Source organism: Eutrigla gurnardus, assembly GCF_963514095.1.
Source record: "Eutrigla gurnardus genome assembly, chromosome: 14".
Lineage (NCBI taxonomy): Eukaryota > Metazoa > Chordata > Actinopteri > Perciformes > Triglidae > Eutrigla > Eutrigla gurnardus.
Window position 1 is genome coordinate 5,030,222 of NC_139937.1, and position 24,263 is coordinate 5,054,484.

Consider the following 24,263-nt stretch of genomic DNA (forward strand, 5'->3'; position numbering starts at 1 on the left):
AGTGCGACATTCGGTTAAACAGTCAGTGGGGTTTAAAGTGTAGATGTGCCAGGAGACGTGGTACGGTACACGATACAATACAGAGAGTCAGCGCACAGTGAAAACAAACACCTTATTTTCCTCCGTAAACCTTTTGTTTTTTTCTCATTTCAAATTCTGCAGATTAAGATTAATCGAGGTCCAAAAGGGACTTGATCCACTGTTTCAGCAGCGTGAGCATAGCTAGTCTGGGAGATGTGCTCCTGTAGGGACTCGCTGAAAACAAGCACATGACCCTTCATCGTCAAGACTTAGAAAAATGTTGACCCACTGTGCTCTAATGAGGGGACTTTAGTGGCAAAAAAGCTACACACAAGCAGTTTCAGCATCACGTGGTTCAAATCCTACTTTGGTCATTTCCTTCAGGGGTCTTTAAAGTCTCACTTTGTTGAACATAAATACTCTGAAGTGGTGGTCTACACGAGATGCGGAGGGCAAGCAATGTTTCTGCATCTCGACAGGAGGGATATATGTGCAATTATTTGTAGAAGGAATCGATTTCTCACAACCGTCCCCCATAACTGCCACCGCTGCCAAAAAGTAAGCTTTTCCTGCAGGACAGCCGTAATCCTCCATCCATCCCCTGCTCACTCCTGACAAATAAACCATGAGAGAGAAAGGACGGGAGGTGGAGTAAAAAGTGCAGGAACCCTGTCGTCTTCCATCAATATTCAGACGTTTCTTGACATAAACAAAACTTTCCAGTCCCCCTGATTGGAGTATCACATCCATGCACCTCTCTCTGTAGCTGCAAGCACACGTGTCATACAATAATCTATCATTTCAACAGCCACACATAATGCACAGTCTCTTCCAGGCTTTGCTTTGTCTATTTTTTCTTTTTCTTTCCCCCCTCCCCCCCTTCTCTCACTCCTTTCTGTCCTGCACCTCATCCTGGTGCCCGTCCCCAGTAACAGGTTGATCCATGGCTCTCCTCCTGACATCCGTTATTCCGGATCTTTCCGAGGAACACTGACAAGCTGTGAGTGATGATGATCCTCGAGACAGGAAACCAGGAGAGACAAACCTGCCTCATTCTGTAAGATGGATGGAGCGTAGGTCAAGGGACACGTTATGAAGAGACGGCCGGTGCCTTACGTGTGAATACCACTTTTAGTCAGGCGTTTGTGCATTTAGATGGATATATGTAGATGAGGCATGAAACAATTGTACAGTATGTCCTTAATGGCAGTTTAAATTAGACACAAACCCTGATTTATTTTTTTATTTTTTTTTGCAATTGTCAAGACACAAAAACCGTGACTCTGGCCTAATTATTGAAACCGCTAGCTCATGTTTATTTCCTCGCTGCGCTAAACCACAAGCAGATAAAACACACTTTGCTAATAACTACACATTGTTATGTACATTAGACACATTCAAAACAAAAAGCCTGCTTGTGTTGTTTACTAAACCCAACGCTCAATTATCAGTCACCCAGAATGCACCAGTGAAAACACATGTTACCAATTACATTGCTTACAAATTGGAGCTTGAACAGAGAAATTCAGGTTTGCTCTTTGGTGTTCATGACAGAGGCCGATTTTAGATAGAGAGAGTGAGTTGATCATGGATTGGATTTGTATGGCACTTTTTTTAAGAGACCCAAAGCGCTCTGACAGGGTTCCAGGTTCCATTCATTCACATACAGTCATACCAGTGGTGGTAAACTACGATGTAGCCACAGCTGCCCTGCAGACTGACGGCTGCCATTCAGTGCCTACGGCCCCTCCGACCACCACCTTAAACATACAGCAGCCATACACATTCACACGAGGCAAGCTGGGTCCGTCATTGGCTAACCCGCTCTACCACCTGAGCCACAGTCACCCCAAATTACAATGAAATGTATGTTTGTTTACAGTACAATACAATAATATGCTGATGTCATCTCCAGTTAAAATAACACTGTTATTATATGAGTAGTATGTGAGTATTGAGAATAAACACATTGTATTTGTGTACATAGTCCATATTTACAACATGCTATAAATAAAAACAAAAAAAATACCAAAGATTCAAGATAATGGTGTTTTATATTTGAGTATATATCAGTGTGAGTTATTATTTGGTGTTTGTGTGCAAAGTTGTGATGCACTATCCATCTTTAGAAGAGTTAATCTAGTTTTAATTGAGTGCAAGATATACATTTTTTGTATTTTGTGTATGTATTTGTGTTTTGTTTGCAGAGCTTCAACTGAACAGTCAAACAAAATGCATTTGATGAAGAGCCACCGAATACAAACATTTTCTGGCAGCAGGAAGTTAACGGGACATACGTTTGGCTTAATGTACTCTATCTGGGGAAAAAACTGAGAATTGTATTAAAAAATATACAAAAGCTCAAAGAGCTATTTATCTGGGGGGGGAACTGAGAATTGTATTAAAAAATGTAGAAAAGCTCTTTGTTCCTCCTTCTGTCAAATCATCTGCCTCCTCCCAAGATAATACCCACAATGCAAATTACCTAAACCTTAACTCAGTAGCTTCTGTCTGGGTATAAAAAAGTGTAAGGATGAAAAAACATAAAATCACTTGTTCGGCCCGATTTGTTTTGTAGCTCAAGCTCAGCAGTGTGAGATGAAAAGGTTCCTTCAGGTTCAGGATTTTGTGTTTTGATTTTATTTTAAATAAATCACTATGAATCACGACAGCACAAATCACAGGGCTTCATCTTCCAGTTCAATCCCGTATATCCCTCTACATTCATCTTCACATTTGTCATCAGAGACGGAGTTGGCTCAATCCCTTCGCTTATGAGACACCTCATTTACTAGTATGTTATTTTACATCAGAAAGGAGGAGATTTATGGACGCACCAACAACATACATTATGTCTTCTTCTTTATTTGTCCACTTTTGGTTTAGTTTTTAATGCCAAATATGATCGTTAAAGTATTTATTGGTATTAAGATAACATTCAGTGTCAGTGTCAACGTATAAGAATGTATATATGACGTTTTGGGTCATATAATGATGGGTGCAATTCCATTTCCTGAATATATCATTGCACAGTTTAACATTAGTGTAAGGATGACAAAATGTTCATGTCTTCTCTGTTAGTTTCGACCCCAAGCATGTTCCTGTCCACCTGCCTTACAATGTTTGAAATAATTTTTCCTCTCATGTCTCTTGAAATGTGATGTACTGCACATTTAGTAGTATTTCAAAAATGTTTACATATAAGTATAGGTCCATTCTTCATTTACGCTGAGGGGACATTCGGGACGTCTATCATGTGTTTTCAGTCCTTTAAACTAAGCCTTATACACAACAATATCTGAGGTTTGTGTAGATTTGTACATTAGTGTGTGTGTGTGTGTGTGTGTGTGTGTGTGTGTGTGTGTGTGTGTGTGTGTGTGTGTGTGTGTGTGCAGTGTGCATACTGTACATGGACAGACATGAGGGTGTCCCGGCAGAATGTAAACACATACTAAGACTTCCTGTCTGACGACCAAACCGAGGGAAAATTCAGTGTGAGGGAGGAAAATAGGAAGGGTCATTGAAGGGAGAGAGAGAGAGAGGGAGAGAGGGAGAGAGAGAGAGAAAATGATAGTTGCGGGCAGAGAAAAAGAAGACAAGAAGATGATGAAGAGGACATATTGAAAGGAGTGAGATGTACAACAGTTGAAGAAAGATCTGAGGATGTTTGAGGAATCAATACGGCGCGTAGCAGCAGGCAGGATGACAAAGTGATAGAAATGACGGCGGTACACAGGTCTGAAGGAGTGTGTTGATTCCTACAGTCAACTGGCACGACTCAAGGATCTGACACAAGAGACACGACTGACACGCTGACAAGAGAAGTTCTCACTGCGATGCTGAACCGGCTCCAGACGGAGCAGCGGCTGATGTGAGCGGACGTTCGGAGATGATACGGGGTCGCAAAGGTCACGGAGAGTTGAAGCATCCTTAACTTGGAAAAGATCCAGCATCACCTGGTTGGACCCTGACGGGCATGAAGACACATCAGCTTCAGCAGAAACAGATTTGATTTATCCTGGTTCGACTGCGTAGTCCCTCCTTCACTAGAGGTAAGTGGATAAACAGTGTATTGTTTTTAAAAAGGAGAGGAAAATGAAAACCAGTACTTCAACCAGTAAACCACACTAATCCAAACATGCAGGTACAATGAAAACAGGGGCATGATCAGCCCCCAAGTACATTCACTGTAAAATATATTAAGTGCATAATTGTTACATTAAATAGACCGTACAAGCAAGCAGAGTGATCCATTAATGAGTTGCCATCGAGATGCGATGTTTGTAGCATGTTACACAATCAGAGTGCACAGAGAGACCCCCGTGAACTTTTATTGCTAGTACAAGTACAACTATCACCAAAATTAGAGTCACAGCGGCAAGAAAAAATGTTCTGTTCGCCTTTAGGGGATCTCTGTGAAGCTATAATTTGATGCAAGACAGCGTGAGATCTGTATTCCACTATCCCATCCTGTCTGTGTCCCTTTCTTTATATTTCTCTCTCTCACACACACACACACACACACACACACACACACACACACACACACACACACACACACACACACACACACACACACACACACAACAGGACTCCCACGCTGTTGGAATTTATTTGGACAGTGTTATTTGTGATCTGCCTCGGGGCCCTCTGGTCTCCTCTCAGTATCACTTTACAGTCATTGCATCACCACAGCCTTTGATGTCGGCAGAGGAAGAGGAACAATGGGATGGCAGCAGTGATGCATTCGATGGATATCGTATTATCTATCGGTGAACACTCAAATCAGAGGCCTACACAAGCTTGCATCCCAGTATTCCATATATTTTAGTATTAGCATTTTCATTGGGAAGCTGCATTCGGGTTTTATATCATGTTATTTTATCGTGTGTTGATTTTCCTATTGATATTTTGATATCTGATTGGCTGTTGTTTAGACCAGTCGGCTTAAACATGCATTCTCTCTACTGCCCATCAGGGGGGGGGACTCCACCGGGTGCAAAAAGAAGTCAGATTACATGGAAGTCTATGAGAAAATGACCCTACTTCTCAACATGTCTCAATTACTCAATACAGCACGATGTCCATTTTGTATATAATGGTCCAATTTACAGTTACATAGATGATAAAGCAGGGTGCTTGAGGGCAGGGCCATTCAGTCATAGAGGGGAAAATGTTCAGGGGCCACATTTTCAGAAAACTATGGGACCGGGGCCGGACATTTTCCTGAACTATTATTTTCAGGGGTATATTGACCCACTTGACTCCTTTCTGGCCTCATGATTTCTGACATAAACTCCAGATATCACATATATGTTTCTTTATATTCATTTTATTTTCAAAAGGGGGACCAAATATGAGGGATACTGAAAAAAAATCTAATTTAAAACAAATTTCCTTCAAATCTACACCACCAAAACATTTGGATTACGTGAAGAAACAGCCAGTTTATATAATGGGATTGTTAGATCGAGGGTGCTATAATGATCAAGTGTGCATCAACAATGGTGTAGTGACAGAAAGATTCTGAGCAACAGGGCACGTAACCGTAGTAACTCGCTGTCACTCCTGAATGTGTTGCTTCAATTGACTACATGTATGATCAACACTGATTGATAAACAGGTGGCAAATGTTCCCATTAGGAGTAACTTAACCTGCTGACCTCCAGCAGTTTATTTCCCACCTTGCTGCAGTGACGTAGGTGGACTCCGTGATGTCACTGTTGGGTGCTACAGCTGTGACCGAGCACCGTTCTGACCACACCAAACATCTTTGGATGGTTCAGTCAAGGATATTCATCTTTCCAAAGACCAGCTTTGACAGCGGATCATTGTAAACCACTGGAACATTCTGCTTGTCATTGCCATTTGTTTCTGAACAAATGAAGTGGTTTAATACACAATTTCCCAAGAGCAACGCTCATAACACTCGTTAGCGCTGTTAACGATGATGAACCATAGCTCGCAGTGAGATGAACAATACCAGGGGATGTTACTGTGAAAACACCCATTTATTTCATTCATTGGTCTTAATGTCTTATGGCTGGACCCATCTTGTTAATGCAGATGAAGCACATTATTCATGCCTCACCCTCCGCAGAGCATGTTGTTCTCATTAGCCGGAGTAGACTACATATTTCATCAGCCCGATGATTATTTCGCTGTGAGTTTCGTTGTGAGCCACGAGCAGACACAACACAAACATACCCAGTCTGGGATTCACATGAGCAATTAAGCTACATTTGTCATGGAAGAATAGGGTAACGTTACAGCCTCCAGACGATGCCCGGTGGAAAGGCTTCACGAAAAATATGGTGTTTAACCTCACTTGACTTGACAGTTTGTTTTATCTTCCAAATGCCTGTGGATTCCTCTTGGGTTTAAGTCCATCAATACGCAGTCCTAAATACTACTGGTATATCTGAAAGTCAGTGTGCATGAGTCTGTCTGTCTGCCTGCCTGTCTGCCTGTCTGCCTGTCTGTCTGTCTGTCTGCCTGTCTGTCTGTCTGTCTGTCTGTCTGTCTGTACATCAGATCCACTGAGCTACATTATGGCACAGTCACTGACTGCCCTCTGCTGTCTATAATAATCACACCTAGATTGTAGTTGATATTTGCATATTTTCCTCCTCACAGCTGACAACACCATATGGAAAGGGTCACGCCGTTACCATGAATGTCTAATGTTGTAAAGTCTCATAACAGCAGGGTTTTCCTTGTGCACCAACACAAATGATCAGCACACGGTGAACATGTGAAATCTGGCAGGAAACTGACTTGTTGCATTATGTCACAGTGACATCTGTTGCAGTTTCTTCTTCACCTTTAAATGAATAAAAAGCAGTGTTTGTACAGCTTTTTGTTGTTAACCTGTATTCACTTTGCAGTTATTTTAGGATGTGGACGTTTCATCTTGTGCCTTTTCCTCCAATAACTATGTCACTGGAGTGCTCCACTGAAGCCAATGAATGAATGTAAATTGTATATAATATAATTACATACTTGCACTGTATTACTAAAAACTTTAAATTGTAAATATCCGGGAAGGCACTGTTATCTTGTCCACATACACACACACACACACACACACACACACACACACACACACACACACACACACACACACACACACACACACACACACACACACACACACACACACACACACACACACACACATAATTAATCCAGTTTACCCAAATCCCCTCTATTTATCCCAATTTGGAGAAGAATGCGCCATCTTTCTTCAAGGTAAATAAACAGGCCACACAGAGGCACAAAGGGGCTATTTGTGGTTCAGATCTCATCTATTTTAAAGATGGAAAATCGTCTTGTTATGACTGCCATGAAAAGGTCACATCTTGGCCAGAAAGTGGTAGATGTTTTATTTCTGCGTTTTACGAAGTGTGCCAGTAAGGTAAAATCTATATTTTCTACTGTAATAAAAGAAAAATGCTGGAAATAAATTCCCCCCTGACACAACATTGCTGTAGGCATAAATAAACACGGTTACATTACAAATAAATACTCCAAATAGGTTTTATATTGGTTTAAAGTTGCTTTGTCATGGCTTGTCATGCCAACAGCAACACACACTGAGGGGGAGGGAGTGGACGTCAGGACGGGTGGAGAGAGGGGTGTGTGTGTGTGTGTGTGTGTGTGTGTGAGAGAGAGAGAGAGAGAGAGAGAGAGAGAGAGAGAGAGAGAGAGAGAGAGAGAGAGAGAGAGGGGGGGGGGGGCTATTTAGGAAGAGCCTCTAGTTGAGTTAATGTGGCCAAAGTTTAAAAAAGTAACTCAATAATAACAGGTTGAATCATGTTCGCATCAGGTTTACATTATTCCTGCAGTCTTTTGTAAGTGTGTATGTGTGTGTGTGTGTGTGTGTGTGTGTGTGTGTGTGTCCCTGTCGCCTAATGCATGATGGGATAGCCTGCAGTCCCTGAAAAGCTATAAACGGGTATAGAACTCAGATTGAAGCATTGAAGCATCCTTCCATAAAATCTCCCAGTTTAAACGCAGACTCAAATTTAAAGAAAATGTTTACTGTATCACAATATTCTGTGATTTTTGCCAGACAGTTCCTGCACCAACTCTGGACCATCATCCTCCTCATCCTCCTCATCATCATCATCCTCGTCATCGCCCTCATCATCATCATTGCCATTACCATTGCCAACATCATCATCATAATCATCATCATCGCCATCATCATCATCACCATTAAGATGGACTTCAACATTACTGAGTCCTGGCTTTTTATCAACACTTCATTTCCCATCCTGCCTGTAATATCCACTCCCAGTAACAGTAGTGGCATGGAAGGCTATCTTCAAAGACTGGCTCATTTAGACGAGGGGCTCTACAATGACTTTTACGGCCTTTGGATCGCACTGATGGTCATAAACTCTCTCATATTCCTGGTAGGCACTCTCTCAGGAACCCTTGTGCTATAAGTAAATATTCTTACATCCCTATGAGAGATTCAAAACTCATACTGCCAATATCACCCATGCACAAACTCCTTAATTCTCCTCTCCTCTCCTGCAGGTGGGCCTGGTGCTCAACACGGTCGCACTTTATGTGTTCTGCTTCCGCACCAAGCACAAGACCACCTCTGTGATCTACACCATCAACCTGGCGGTGACGGACCTCTTGGTGAATCTCTCTCTGCCCACGCGGATCCTGCTCTACTACAGCGGAGGGGCTTGTCTCACCTGCTCCTACCTGCACATCTTCAGCTACTTTGTCAACATGTACTGCAGCATCTTGTTTCTGACCTGCATATGTGTCGACCGCTACCTCGCCATCGTGCAGGTGGGCTTTGCCTCTGGTTTGGTGACAGAATTGGTCTCAGTGACGTTTTATGAAGGTATAACCGATCATCCTGAAGTCTAAAAATTCGAACAAACTGCATAGTTCCTCTCGTCCTTGCAGGTTGAAGCTTCTCGTCGGTGGAGGAACTCCAGTGTGGCCAAATGTGTGTGTGTCTCCGTCTGGCTGTTTGCCATCGTGGTCACCTACTCCTTCCTTTCCACTGCTTTCCAGCACCCAGGCTGCTGCCTCTCCAAGCTCCTCTTTCTCACCATCACCGAGTTCTTTCTACCCCTCATCATCATCATGGTCTTCACGTTGCGGATTATGTGGGCACTAGCTGATCGCCGCTTGATGCAGCAGAGCAGGTATAACCAATGATACCGGAATGATGAAAAAATCAATGATACCAATGATACGTATCCAAGCTTTGGATTCAACAACAAAAGGACTGAGATAAAAAAAATACTCATAGTTGCAATATTGGAAGCACTGATGGGATGTCATAGTGGTGGTTCTAACTTTCAACTCCCCCTCAGGGAGAGGAGAAGGAGGGCAGTCCAGCTGCTGAGCACAGTTCTGATCATCTTCACCGTCTGCTTCACGCCTTTCCACATCAGACAGGTGAGAGAGAGAGACAGCTGTGACACGTTGTTCTAACATAAAAGGAGTACAATTCAAATACTTCAATAATAAAGTTTTACACTATGGGGAAACAACATTGATAGTGTTATTGATAATGCACTGTGAAATTGGCCATCATCTGTGAAAAGTAAACATTGCTTTATTTGTAGCAACCGAAAAATCTTTGGGAACTACTGTCTTATCAAGACGAGTAGAAGAAAATGCAATATATGTTGCTGCTTTTCTGTATCTGTATTGGATAAATGTAACAACATGTTGTGTGATCTCATAGCGGTGTTGTGTTATTGTGTTGCAGGTTGTGGTGTACTTCCACCCTGACATGCCTCATCATGTGATAGCCTACCACTTGACTGTCACTCTCAGCAGTTTAAATAGCTGTATGGATCCTGTCGTCTACTGCTTTGTTACAAATAATTTCCAGGTAAGAGCAGAGCAACTTCATTCATCCCCAAATCCGTCCTTCCTGCCACCTGTCCATCTAGTTATTTGCTTATTTATTCATCAATTCATTGAATATTTTACCACCCTTTTCTCCCTCAGGCCACCATGAGAAATATTTTTCGTCGAGTGGAGCCCGAGCATACTAGCGGTGACATCATCAGTATGCAGCACAGCTCCAAGGCCTCAGGAGGGATGGCGAACGCCATCACAAATAATATGATCATGATGACCAAGGTCCCCACTTCACAAAAAAGAGACAATGTGGGCAACGACCACACACTGTAGATCCCCTTTCACGTGGGGTGAAGAGACACGAACGTTACGGAGACGGGAGGCTCACCTGCATGGGGAAAAGTGGCTGTTATTGGACTGCAACATATTGATCAGTTATTACAGCATTAGGATCAACCGCCAATGGTGTTGTTGTTCATAATAACAATAATACAAATAATAATTCAAACCAATCCAGCTGGTAGAGCAACATAAACACTTGTATTAACTACTTGAATTAATAACACCTGAGACAGGAGACCAGTTTAGTCTGCAGGTAAACATAATCATCACCCACAACTTTGGACATGTGACTTTTAACTGTGTGACAATCTCCCCATCTACATAACCAGTTTGCTGCCAAACAGACTATAAAGCTGATTCATGTGTATTATTGAATCATATCATCAAGTGAGTCTTGTAAGTCTTGATGAACAGATTTGATATCTACATCATCCACATTCTAACATTATATATTCTACCTTTAAATTGACCAAATACACTTCACTAAATTCATTTTAAAAACATACAAAAACAAAATCCAATGTTTGGTAACATAACAGGTATGGTTTTCACTGTTGTAAAACGATCTAAGGTTTCTTTCATACTGAATGACAAGTGACTTCTGTTATGCAGAATATCTGGTCAGGGCAGAAGTGCTGTTATTCAGAAGAGATATTGCTGATTCCTGATCCCGCCTGATACTGATACCGCCCCGATGCCTGCCTGATACCCCCTGATCCTGCCTGATCCTGCCTGATACCTCCCTGGGTCCACCTCACTCTTTTCATTGCAGTGGAATACACACTGTCAAACAGACTTGGTTTAACATCTCACTCTATACCTGGTGTGAACAGGAGGGAAATCAACGATATGCTGATGTAAAACATGCCACGCCTGTATCTGTTTACCACATAGAAAGACAGGAGTGTTTTTTGCCTGGATTACATGGTGGCCACTTTAGTAGATCCAGAATGTAATTTGTGAATGATAATCGCTTCTGTGCAGCAGAGGGCGACATTGCACTCCTTTCAGAGACCATTACAGTAAGAGACCAAAGAAAATAGTATCACTCAAATGGAGACTGCTTGTATGATTAAAAGCAGCAACAATGTGAATGTTTGGGCTGTAATATGATGTTGTTTTATGATAACAAATTTGTATATCATGTGTTCTGTTGCCTTTTTGATTCACCAACAATCATCAGAATCTCTTTTTGCAGGGATAATGTCACATTGAAAGTATAACGCAGAAATTATGGGGGGAAATAAAGGGGTGTTCAACTGAAATTTTAAATTTGCTTTATTTTATCAACTGGTATAGTTTTTTACTGGTTTGTGAAAATATTTGATTTTCCTTGCCTCACGCTGATGATATCTGTAGTGAATGGGTCAACATGTGTGGTTCTGAATATAGTTCTGCCTGCTTCTTCAAATGTGAAAAAAAGATTCATGAGCCTTACTTTTGCTTCTGATGAATGAGATTTGGAAAAAAACAATGACTTAAATGCTCCATTGTTACAATTTGAAATAAAATGCCCCTTTTCAAATTATTAAAACATCATAAGAAATATTAATTACATCGCTTTTGGGGTGTTCACAGCTGACGGAATGATATGCAGGTTGAACGAGCATTTCAACTCTGATGTGTGAAATGCACTAAAGCGCCTGAGAAAAACTGGTGAGTATGAAAATGCCTTAATGTAAGTGAAACATCAGTATTGTGCTTCCCCGCCCACCGTAGGTGAGTAGCTTGATGACGTCATACGCGTCTCTTTCGAGCACGCCCCGCTTTGTTACTGTGGAAACCAATGAGTATAATGAGAGGAGTGAAGCAGATGGTCACTCAGTTAGCCAGATTGCTAATCCAAAGAACAGGCTTGCTGTCACGTTATCGAAAATTGACATGAAGCGGAACTGCATTTTACTTTACCCGAGGTACGTCACGTCTGTCTAACTTTAATATAACTCTCTCTCTCTCGCTCTCTCTCCCTCCCTCCCTCTCTCTCCCTCCCTCCCTCTCTCTCTCAACACGCTAACGTTGGCTGCCTTAGTTATTAGCCAACCTAGCTCGCTACGGTAACGTTAGCCACAAACCTCAGTCACCTTAAAGTTGACATTCATCTTCCCCGCTTTAGTGCTCATCAATCGACATGTGCACCATCCCTTACGGCTAAAAGGCACCATTAACGTTTCATTCATAACTAGAGCAGGTTCGGTAGGTGCTCCTGGTAAATCGGCGATACCGACACCAGAGTCACCCGCATGCAAACATGCCCTCGCTGGTTCAACAACCCTCCCAGTCATCACACATGCCTCTAAAAAACCAACATTTCCATCTCTACCCAGGTGGAAGTTAAGTCATGTCTTGTGTAGACTAACCACTACGAAGAGGACCTGTTACTCTGTCACTCCCATCTGTGGGGAGTGTTTCAACGCTTGGTTTATCTTGTTTAAAAATTAATTTATACGTGACTCAACCTTCGTTTGGAACGAAAGGCTGAAAGTGACTGAGTAAACATGAGAGGGATTAACTATTCATGTTTTAACGGTTAACAATTCTGCTATGGTGTTGTAACAGGGTTTGGTTTAATGAGGATTTTGTTCTTGCCTCTGATGTCCTTGTATCTGTGCCAGTGTTGTGGTCAAAGGTTGTGGTTATAGATGATGCCACGGAGTATAAAAGAGTCAAGGAGGTACATGGATTTATAGGACTCTCCGACAGTTAAGGTGTGGCAAAATCGCTCCAACCTTTGTTCATTTATTCTGTTATATGATGCCTTATTCCATTATTATAGACCAAATGTAAGTACTGTGTAATAGCATATATAAACAGTATATAGTCTTAATTGACTGCCAGTAGCGGTGGACGATATGGTAAAAATAAATCAAATTTTTTTTCAGGCAGGATCACAATCCACGATCTTATCACATTTCTTATTCATGTTGGTTTTTAAGACTATTTTGCAAGTTACTGAACAGTACAACCAAACTAATTTCCCTATTTAATAAAATATAGCCCTACAGGTAAATAAACTGAAAGAATAATGTGAAACAATGTGTCAACATCCGTCACTAGAACCAGTTACTGTCACCCATCAACCCTCACTCTTAAAGGCACCAGCCCTCTGGTGAATGTCTCTCCCATTTTCCCATTGTGGGTGCCCACAGCAGACCAGTTAGGCCAATTCTACAAAGTATGAACATTCAACAAGAGTTTTGACATGGTTTAGACTTGTACTCAAGTACAATCAGAGACTTTTGCATAACTCCCAAAATGAAAATTGGTTTCAAAAGGTAAACAACCATCAAGTAAAGTGCACTCTTGCTAATATTAAAACAAAATCTAACATTGTTTGTAACAGTCAGGTAGCTTATTAGACACATCCTCAGCAAAACCAGTCTATTCACTTTCTGTTTTTTGAGGTAGCAGTATGTAACATTCTAATAAAAATGAAAAGTAAAATATAAACATAACAAGACATCAATGAGGAAACGCAATTTTCAAACAATAGAAATAGTGCATGTTCCAGGCCTTATGTTGCGCTGTTTCTGCTACAAAAATACACCAAAAAGGGTGGACTCAGTATGTAAGAGACTCAGTATGTGCATAAAGCTTGCGCGCTGTATACAAGCTGTGCGTAATCATTTTAGCTCAGCATGGTGGTGGAGGTATGACGGTGTATTAGGGCCACTGTAGTTAACACCAAAGCGATGCTACCCTTTGTACAATTGTATAGCTCTATCTTACTATCTAACTGCTGTCTGTTTTCTGCAGGTTGTGCCAAGACGTTTCCAGAAGCTTTGACCCCGACTTGCCAGAAGTGCACTTTCATGCACACACATACGTCTGCTGAGCCGCACTCTAATCATACCTAATTCAAACATTGTATGCACACAACCTTCAACAAACACGGACCAGACACAGAACAACCATTTATAATCCTATTCAACAATTCTCATAGCTTACCACAACTACTGGATCCCACACACAGCGCCACCCTCCTTCTCCCACCTCTTCTGTGCTCCTCCCCTCTACAGTACATACCTCGGAGCTACACAGACCTTCTCTGCTCGTCTTGAATTTTGAATCTACAAGCCACAGTGAGGAACACCATCGCCCAACTGATGACATATCGACATGTTGGCCACAGGATAAAATATATGGAATATATTTTTTACCACATAGATTTTTTGGGACTTTTTCATCTTATTAAAATGATGATTCCTGCCTCCGCAATTATTTGCAATTCATTGATCTTGAAATGCTCACCAGCAATCTTCGGCTTCTCACACAGTGAGTGATCAAGACGAAAAACCATGGACATTGCATGTTGCATTAGCATATAATAGCATAGCTTACGTATAAAGGAATCGGTAGCAAAAAGTGTTATACACCAATATATACCAGCCATCAAGCATAATAAACCTATTGACAGGATTGTAATGGGAGGAGAAGCCGAGAAGAGGGAGGCTTCCTGCCTTCGGGAGAGGAAGAAACCCAAAGAAGAAGCAGAAGAGAGTGAGAGCGAGAAGGAGGTGGGGGAAGAGGGCAGACGTATGCAGATCCCTCTGCATCGCTGGGTAATGCATGGGGCAGTAATGTTTGGACGGGAGTTCTGCTATGCCATGGAAACAGCCCTTGTGACTCCAGTGCTGCTGCAGATAGGTAAGGAGACACAATACAGTCACATAAAGGCTGATACACTCTCGTTCTACTGATATTCACATGAAAACTCAGCAATACTGGCAGCCCTGGGATTTGCACTAGCACATCCTGTGCACCTTGTTGTGATAGGTATTGGACACAGACATTAGCAGAGCAACTTGTGCATTACAGATGGGTTAAGTGCCATGAAGCACACACCGTCTACGTATACACTCCTCAGTTTAGGTAGCAGAGTTACCAGACCCCTCCCAATGCAGCAATATGATGTTTACACAAGATGGGAAGTGTAGCATACTGTGTTTACCCTGTCAGCTATCTTAGTGACATATTTGTGGCAGTGTTCCCCCTGGTTAGTGTTAGAGAAATTGGCAGACCCACACTGACACTTTACCCAGATTCAGGTGTGAGCATCTTGTTATTTGTTCATTTCTATCTATGAAAAGTTGGGTTGGGTTGAAGCTGTCAAAAAAAGTAGTGCACATCAGTCTAAATTCCAGCTGTAAGTTAACGGTTGTCAAGTACCAGTGCCAACACTGTGGAATTCCAGTGTTGTTCCATTTGCCAGACTGGAGCTATTGATTTCCCTGTCTGCACTCTTGTGTCATGTAACCTGTCTAGCAGTAGCCAACCAGGGACTATGCCGTTAGATGTCAGGTTTGCCACCGTAGCAGAAATGAAACAAAGGCATTTTCCCCTGGCGAGGTATGACAAGAATGTCTATCGCAGCACATTTTACTCTCTGTTTTCCTCCCTATTCACAATATTGTAAGAAAGATTATCTTCAAAAAAGTTTACAGCAAACCCCATTCGGGATGTTTTGAAAGCTTTTTTAGGTGTCCAGCTAGGCTAGGTCAGACATTTCTAATTTCTAATTTATTGTTTTTATAACTGTTTTATTGAGCACCAACAAGAGAGGACATGTAATGCAATTACAACAGAGGTACAGTGCTCACATTCTACTCATCCCCCCTCCCTTTTCCCACCCTCCCTCCCTCACCCCTCCTTCACCCTTTGAACAAATTATTTAAAGTCGGACACCCATGGAACCCTTAAAGTACTCCTTTATTGTAATTCCTACTTAAATAATCAACATAAAACATTTTATATAGTAACTATCAAGGCATGCCAAAGAAAGATCTGATTAATTAATGTTCTATTGAAGCCAGAACATCCTGAAAACTGAATGTTGAATAATGTTACCACAAAGACTGGAATTTGATGTCCCATTTTTCCATTTTGGAAAATAACACAATAAAATGTTGACTGATGGAAATCCAATCCAATCTGGACAACCTCGAGTGAGACTGAGCTGTCAGCTACTCCAAAGAACTGTAGCCTCATAACACTGAACTGAAGCAGGATGTGTGCTCAGCTTTGCATTCTTGCAACACAAGCCTGCATAGTGAGTGTGTCATAGTTTTAATTCAAAGTGCACTGTAGGAGTGTTCATGAAAACAAATGAAAGTCATGCTGACACAGTGGTTCTCTCCAAAACATATTGGATGTGTCCTTGAGGTCTAAGATATTTAACACATTTTCATCCGAATTTAACATTTGCAGAGTCAATTGTTTTTATATATATATATATATATATATATATATATATATATATATATATATATATATATATATATATATATTTGAAACCAGCATTGTTTGCGTCGGTGCCTTTGCTGGAAGATTGCTGTATATATTGGCTTATTAAAGCTGCCCGTCAAATAGTAGAATAGTGTGAAACCATTGGCAGGTATGTGTATCGCACCTACAATCTCCACAGGGTACAAGTCAAGACTTGCTGTAGTCCCGTTAACAGAGAGAGTGAGCGGCAATCTGAAAAATAGACAAAAAGCAACATTTTTCCTACTGCAAGAAGTCATCTGCTGTTTTGTTGACTTAAGGAAGAGGGAAGGCAGGAGCAGAGCAAGGCAGTGTGGGTAACATGTTGTTCCCGTGAGAACTCATTCAGCCAGCTGACTGAGTATATCTGTTGTTTTAACATTGAAAGCACTTCTTTATATGGGGTGGAAAATCAGGATATCGTCATCTAACAGACATTTGTTTTTTTACTATAACTGACAGCTAACAGCCGCACATTGTCTCCCATTAATCTCTCATATATTTGGGCCAAATCTGTAAAAAAAAAAGAAGTACTGATCAAACCACATACTGATACTTTTATAGCTACAGTAAAGGGATGAATGCTTCCTGTGTTTAGTGCATGCTGAAGCTTGACGTCTCATGACGGTCAACTGGAGGTGATTTCAACACTTTTTTGGCTGGTTGGCACATATTTCTGCCTGTGTTGTAACAGGTCACCTCATTATTTGATCTGCTCCTGTCACGCCGAACGCTGTTAGTAAAGGAAGCTGCTTAAGAGCACTTGTGGTTCTTAGATGATGCATTGGTATGCAAGAGCTGCCATGTGCTATGCTTTGAAAAACAATGTAACACAGGAAACATTTTGCACCAAGATAGCAGGACTGAACATTCTTGTAAATTAATCATTCATTACAAAGAATTGGAGCTCATTATATCAGTTCTTTGGTTGGTAATTAATTAAGGTAGGATTTATAATAAAAAGGGATTTTAGAATCAAACTACAATCATCATAATGTTTTAGCGATTTCTACATCATTGACTACATGTTTCTTGCTTCATCAGAAAGATAGGCTTCACCTAGTCCAACTGTAGACTTAGGCTGGTTTCTTCATCTTGAATCGTTTTGTTTCCGTGTACTTTCTAGGTCTTCCTGAGCAATATTACAGTTTAACCTGGTTCCTCAGTCCTATCCTGGGTCTCCTCTTCACTCCTGTGATTGGCTCAGCCAGTGACCGATGTACGCTGCGATGGGGCCGGAGAAGGCCATTCATTTTGGCCCTGTGTGTAGGTGTGCTGTTGGGAGTAGCACTCTTCTTAAATGGATCATTAATAGGTGAGTATAAGGATTCAAAGGAGATCACCACGTTACTGTTTCTGTTTAACCCCATCCATTAATATTTTGTGATGTTCTGTTAGGCCTTTCCCTTGGTGATAGTCCCAGCAGCCAGCCAATTGGCATCATCCTCACTGTAGTGGGTGTGGTGGTGTTGGACTTTTCTGCTGATGCGTCTGAGGGACCAATCAGAGCGTACCTTCTTGATGTTGCTGACACTGAAGAGCAAGATATGGCCCTGAATATTCATGCTTTCTCTGCTGGTAAGACAACATGCATGTAGAGACACACAGAGACACGCCGCCCACATAGACCTTTATAAATATCCACTATTTCATAACAGATACAGTATATATAAATAGTGTACACTTATACATTGTCCTACATCTACAAATTATGTCTCAGAATGTGAGGTTTAAAAATGTTTTACACACATAGGCAGTACCATTTCAGAAGCTGCTTGTACTTGTCCTTGTTTCTAAGACATTGCATGATAACTGACTTGTGTGTCTGTGTTTATACCTGTCTCCCCAGGGCTTGGCGGAGCAGTGGGCTACATGCTGGGTGGTCTAGACTGGACTGGCACAGTTCTGGGCCAAGCATTTAAATCACAGGAACAGGTCCTCTTCCTGTTTGCAGGCATCATTTTTATCATCTCAGTCACACTGCACATGCTCAGTATCCCTGAGCAACCTTTGGCACCTTCCAACAAGCTTAAAGTCACAAGAAGTGGGGAGTCTACCAGCCAGTTATCTTTCAGGCCTCTCGGCCACACGCCACCTTTACTTGATGTGATTGCAGAGGAGGATGCTTCAGCTCGAGCCCTGTCCCGAGAGGCCAACGAATCAGATCGTGAGGAAGAGGAAATGGACTTCCTCGCTGTGGAGCGCGTGCGGAGTAAAAGCGATTCAGTCTTAGCCATGCCAGATGCTACTATAGAGTTAGATTCTGACCTGGACCCAGACACACAACGTTTCCTGCCGGAGATGCATCACGTTCTTCCAGAGACGCAGGGAGAGCTAGAAGATGTTTTCAAACCATCAAACCACAGTATTGGGTCCTCGTCTCCTTCTGGTGGACCACCCGTCCTCACTGATGGGATGGTGCTCGTAGAGCCTATAAATCCAACATGGCCTGATCTTCAAAGTCCAACAAACAGTTCTCATCACTATCCTTCTGGCACAGATGACTCACATTTGAAAGCACAGGTGAAATCAGTTTGTACGATGGCAAATATTATTTGTGTTGGCTTAAAACTACATTACCATTGTTACAAGAACTTCCATATCTGATTATTGCGCTATTTTTCAATGAGCAATATATGAAATTGACTGACGACTTTTGCACTGTGTTTTATATGATATGTTGTCCAATGTCTTCAGTTTCCCTTTCTGCTTTTAAATATGTGCCTTACTCCCATCCCAGCAGGTAAAGGCTGGCAATGGTGTTGATGATGGCTTGTCCTCTGCTAACCACTGCAATGCAATGAAAGGTCATGCCTCCACTAGGCAGCCTAACCGCCCCTCAAACACCTCAGTTTCATCACGGCCACACCCACACACCTTCTACAGACAGGTACAACTGGATTGACCATTTTAAATTCATTTCTTCAACAGTCATTTTGCAAACATGAGAAAGCTGATATTGGTCTTCCTTTTTCTTTAGCCCTCCTTCACTTTCTCCTACTATGGACGAGTTGGATCACAGCGCTATCGACTGCGAAGGACAGCGCCACGGAGCCCTCAGCCAATTACCACCTCCCGCAGTCTGAACGACTTAAGTGAACTCCAGTGGCGTGCAGACAGACGGGAGTTCCAGCTGTCAGCTAGCAGTCTGTCATCTGAGGGCTCCAGCAGTGAGGGAGGACCAGATGAGGGTACAACTGTTCGACTGCTCTGGTTATCCATGTTAAAGGTGAAGTAAATTGCAATCGTCTTTAATATTGATGGAGTTCTCCTATTTTATTCATTTCACTGCTCTTTCACAATTGTAGATTAATAAACCAAACCCTTTTTGTGGACGTGCATCTCTTTGTCCACCCGTTTTTTTCTGCCCTCGGTAGATGCCAAGGCAGCTGTGGAGATTGTGTGTGTGTCACCTCCTGACATGGTTCTCCATTATAGCTGAAGCTGTGTTTTACACTGATTTCATGGGACAAGTCATCTACCACGGAGACCCCACGGTACTCACACATGCACATTCACTCACATCCTCATGCCTTTTATGCCTTATTTTTTAAAGACCATTGAGCTTTGTGATGGAATTTTATGTACATTATATTGTAGATCACACAGTAAAGAACACAGATAAATAAACCCAGCACAATTAATCAAAACATTTTAAAAATGCAATATGGCCTTCTGCAAAGATGAAATATCAAAATACCATTTTACATTTTAAATTGTTGTGCTGCAGAGATATCCTGGCCTACACATCATATTCTACAGACTTAAAAAAACATCTTTATTTGGTACAAATAGTCCGCAAAAAGTCATTCCATAATCGTTTTCATATGTTTTTCCATAAAAATGGGAAGACTTTTGGAGAAATCACCCCTCCTTCCAATATAGATCAGATCATATTGCAATTGCAAGATCAGTCAAAGTAATCATAATGAGATATAATTTTAAAGCATTCAGCCAGACAATACCATGTCAGTTATCCAGTCTATTTTACATTACTGGAATTATTCTTTTTTTTTTTTTTTTTTTTTCAGGCACCAGCCAATTCCACAGCGCTAGTCAATTATCACAAAGGAGTCCAGATGGGCTGCTGGGGACTGGTGGTCTATGCTGCTACTGCTGCTGTCTGTTCTGGTAAAACAATCCACTGCATTGCATTTGTAGATTTGAATCTTTATATTTGCATACAAAACAAGAGGCCGGTGATGCAATTTAACTTTTGACCTACCTTTTCTAACCTGCCTTTAAATAATTTTGCTATTTCTCTGTCTCTCTCTTTCCATCTCTACATGCAGCAATCCTTCAGAAGTACTTGGATAATTTTGATCTGAGCATTAAGATAATCTATATTGTTGGAACTCTGGGATTCTCAATAGGTCAGTTGCCTCCACAGAATAAACAGCTGGCAGTAATAGAGTGAAGTACAGTGGATTTGGGGGAAATTACACATAGTCTATGGGAATGCAGAACAAAGACAATGCATTTAAATAGCTTTTATCCCTCTATCTTCAGGAACTGCTGTCATGGCGATCTTCCCCAATGTTTATGTTTCCATGGTGATGATAAGTAGCATGGGCATCATCTCCATGAGTATCTCCTACTGTCCCTATGCACTCCTCGGGCAGTACCATGAAATAAAAGAGGTATGTACACACCCACACATCCATGCAAACCATCCAAGGCTGACGATACACAATAAAATGTATAGGAGCGAGGATAGTACTACACACGTACAACAACAAAAGCATCCAAGGTATATAGGTTGTGTGTATCATTTAACCTTTCTGCTAGAGGCATCACAATTACAAAAACCTTGAAATGTGTGAATATATTTGTTCAGTCAGTCACCAAGTGTGTGTACACTCATATTACAGTATCTGTTCTATATCTCATCACTTGAGACTTTTTCCGGTCTAGCAGTTTTACACAAAGTGTCAATGTTTGCCTTGCTTGTAATCAACACAATAACATTGTTTTAAACTTCACCTGAAAGCCTAAAATACTACATGATGAAAACCTACACATTAACAGTCTATGCAATTGAAGTTACAGTATCTCCTCTACGGTTCCTCTCTTTAGTACATTCACCACAGTCCAGCAAACACTCGAAGAGGTTTTGGTATTGACTGCGCCATCTTGTCCTGCCAGGTGAGCATTCATACTTTCCCCCCATCAGCTTAAACTTAAATTAATCCATTGACTTCCAACCAGAAATGTGTTCTCATTGAAATGAGAAACACTCCAACAGGACAGAGTGATTCTGGTCTTCTTTTTGTTGGTTGATCCAAAGACACCATAGTTCAAGCCGTGAGCTAAAATCACATGATTTCCCAAATGTATGTCATATTTAGGTGCTTTCCACTCTAGAGGTGTTGATAAGAATCTATGAAAAGCATTAATGTGTTGTTACAGGATATGCTTTTGTGTTGAATCATTTCATCCTGTGGAATCTCCAGGTCTATATCAGCCAGATTCTGGTTGCATCAGCCCTTGGAGCGGTGGTAGATGCAGTTGGCAGTGTGCGTGTCATTCCTGCAGTGGCCTCTGGAGGCGCCTTCCTTGGCTTCCTCACTGCCTGTTTCCTCATCATTTATCCTGATTTGGAGCCCAGCAGCTCAGAGCAGGACCAGAGCTTGGTAGGTTTACCTGGAGATCCAGACCCAAAAGGAACAAAGACCAGTGACCAGAGGTTGGCTTTACTGAACCTCACAGATGGAGATAGTTTGAAGAAGACAGAGAACCATGCTGTTGTCTGAGCATTGAAATGAAATCTAAAGAATTGTTTAGGTTTCTAAGCACAAGCCCCAGCATGTGAGGATTGTACTAAATGCCTGTGCCTTTCTGAAGGAGGAAAGAGGAAAAACATGACAGAAAATTGACTCTACAGAAATCTGGGTGGAATAGATATGGATACATTATCTTTTTGGAGTCGTAGACCAACAACAAGCTACAATGTCAGTGTTAGGCTACTATGCTTATTTGATATATTATTACTACTACCTCAACCATAAAACAAATAAATGTTTAAATGGCCAAATGGATGGAAGTAAGCCATTAAAACACAAACAGCCTTGTGATAGTGACTCGGTGAGACTGTTAAATTTAATTTATCTCAAACTACTGAAACAAATGTAAGCCTTTATTGTGAAAACACAAATGGGAAACACACAGAGCACCTCGTCTCACTTCCGAACAGTATTTTCACACTGATGCTGCAGAATGACGTGATATGTCATATTTTACTGAACAGAAGCTGCCCCATAACTGCTTAGTGGACAATCACGGTGCTGTAAAAATGTCTACCTTTGTATTACATGTCGACTGAATACAGATGTTAACATTTGTTCCAGTCTGTAAATGGAATAACTTTATTATGTTGTTATTTTAGAAATGCTGGAAAGTTTCCAAACAATGCCTTCTGCGTTTGTTGGAGACATAACAATTTCATACATGACAACACTTTTAGTTCACATTTATGATGTTGGAATCAAGTTGGTGTGCAGTTAGAAGTGCCCTTTTATGATGTTTTATTCTTTCTTGCCTGCAAAGAAACACAAACATTCTGAATGCCATGTTGTACTTTCATGCCACGATGCACAAGAAACATTTCATCATAATGTAGTTAAAAAAATTAAGCCAGCAGCTGTGACAGTTTGGCAATGTATCTGTTATCATGTCGCTTTTTTCAAATTAAATTACCCACCAAGTCTGTTTCAGTGAAGACAGATTTTGCATTCCTGTGAATTCACACCGTATATGGTAGCGTTATCACAGGCCCTCAAATCTGACCTCAGATGGTGTTGGGCTTCAGCGTGATTTGTATTAGAGGGAGCATTCATTTTGCTTTTGATATACATTCCAAGTTTTAAAAAAATGACAAACCTGTTCGTCAGGGCTCATCGCAGGGAGGGATTGCCGTTTCTGTTTGTGCTTTGTATTGGAGAGGCCTATATAAGCTAGCAGCCATGCTGATCATTTGTCAGCTGTTAAATGGTTCTGCTGTACAGAAAGGTCAAATCAAAAAAATAAATAGCTCCCAAACTGCCAGGCTTTAGATGACATAGAATAACAAGTAAGTGTTAGCAGAGTTTGTGGAGGATTATTGTGAACATAAGATAATATTTAGCATAGTCCCTCTGTTACGCCCCGGCCTAGGGGCAACCTGAGCGCAACATAAAAGGTGCTCTACTCCCTTTTTCCCAACCCCCCAGCAATGACAAAAACACGTGGATGCAGTCCAACACAAATTTATTCCAAGGGTAGCTTGTTTTCAGGGTGAGCACGGCCAACAAAACAAACAAAACTCTTATTTAGAAAACTAGCTTGCCTACCAAAGGAAATAACGAGAAAAGAAAACACAGGCTTCTTACCTGCCTCCCTAACACAAAACAAGAGAAAAGAGGTTCCCAAAATAAAATGGCTACTCACCCCTACCTACCCGGACTGCTTTTTAAATAAGCCACTATGGGCATCAAAACCAAAATCACACGCACAGAAGGAACTCTGGCTCTAAACACAACAATATTCACAATCACAATAAACACGGTTCCAATGATCGACAGCACGGTCTGGCTCGGAGTCAGCGAAAGGGTAGAGAGAGAGAAAGAAGTCCTCGCTGGAGACATCCTTTTAAAGCTGGTGAAATCAGCTCCCGACCAATCACCACCTGCACAGAGACAGAGAAAAACACACACACAACGGAGCAGCACCTCCCTCTGGCAGGGAGGGTTAACACACACACACACACACACACACACACACACACACACACACACACACACACACACACACAC

The 24,263-nt window shown here is 41.5% G+C and overlaps 2 protein-coding genes across 3 annotated transcripts; both read left to right on the top strand.

Annotated features, from left to right (window-relative positions):
• The first annotated feature begins 3,716 nt into the window (after nt 1-3,716).
• gpr20 (G protein-coupled receptor 20) lies at nt 3,717-10,235 on the top strand. The gene is made up of 7 exons (XM_084026886.1): nt 3,717-4,073; nt 8,096-8,441; nt 8,569-8,835; nt 8,956-9,200; nt 9,372-9,456; nt 9,773-9,898; nt 10,018-10,235. Exons 2-7 carry the CDS (start codon nt 8,247-8,249, stop codon nt 10,201-10,203), a joined length of 1,104 nt encoding a protein of 367 aa, XP_083883012.1. The 5' UTR covers nt 3,717-4,073; nt 8,096-8,246; the 3' UTR covers nt 10,204-10,235.
• A 1,761-nt stretch (nt 10,236-11,996) lies between these two features.
• Nucleotides 11,997-23,191, top strand: LOC311024987 (solute carrier family 45 member 4-like). Of its 2 annotated transcripts, none has more exons than XM_084027629.1 (14): nt 11,997-12,125; nt 13,966-14,484; nt 14,627-14,856; nt 17,600-17,788; nt 17,872-18,051; nt 18,323-18,996; nt 19,214-19,363; nt 19,454-19,702; nt 19,851-19,970; nt 20,505-20,604; nt 20,766-20,846; nt 20,983-21,113; nt 21,550-21,618; nt 21,927-23,191. In XM_084027629.1, the coding sequence occupies exons 2-14, from the start codon at nt 14,453-14,455 to the stop codon at nt 22,224-22,226; spliced, it is 2,505 nt and encodes an 834-aa protein (XP_083883755.1). In that variant the 5' UTR covers nt 11,997-12,125; nt 13,966-14,452; the 3' UTR covers nt 22,227-23,191. The 2 variants fall into 2 exon arrangements, with proteins under 2 accessions (XP_083883755.1, XP_083883756.1); XM_084027630.1 differs by having other exon boundaries at nt 19,217-19,363.
• Nucleotides 23,192-24,263: the final 1,072 nt, after the last annotated feature.

Excerpts from the sequence above, each read along its gene's own strand:
- gpr20 (XM_084026886.1), top strand. The coding sequence starts at position 8,247 with ATGGACTTCAACATTACTGAGTCCTGGCTTTTTATCAACACTTCATTT. Across the intron at positions 8,442-8,568 it reads TAAACTCTCTCATATTCCTG|GTGGGCCTGGTGCTCAACAC; the intron begins GTAGGCACTCTC and ends CCTCTCCTGCAG. Across the intron at positions 8,836-8,955 it reads GCTACCTCGCCATCGTGCAG|GTTGAAGCTTCTCGTCGGTG; the intron begins GTGGGCTTTGCC and ends TCGTCCTTGCAG.
- LOC311024987 (XM_084027629.1), top strand. The coding sequence starts at position 14,453 with ATGCTCACCAGCAATCTTCGGCTTCTCACACA. Across the intron at positions 19,703-19,850 it reads TCTGGTTATCCATGTTAAAG|ATGCCAAGGCAGCTGTGGAG; the intron begins GTGAAGTAAATT and ends TGCCCTCGGTAG. Across the intron at positions 20,847-20,982 it reads AACTCTGGGATTCTCAATAG|GAACTGCTGTCATGGCGATC; the intron begins GTCAGTTGCCTC and ends CTCTATCTTCAG.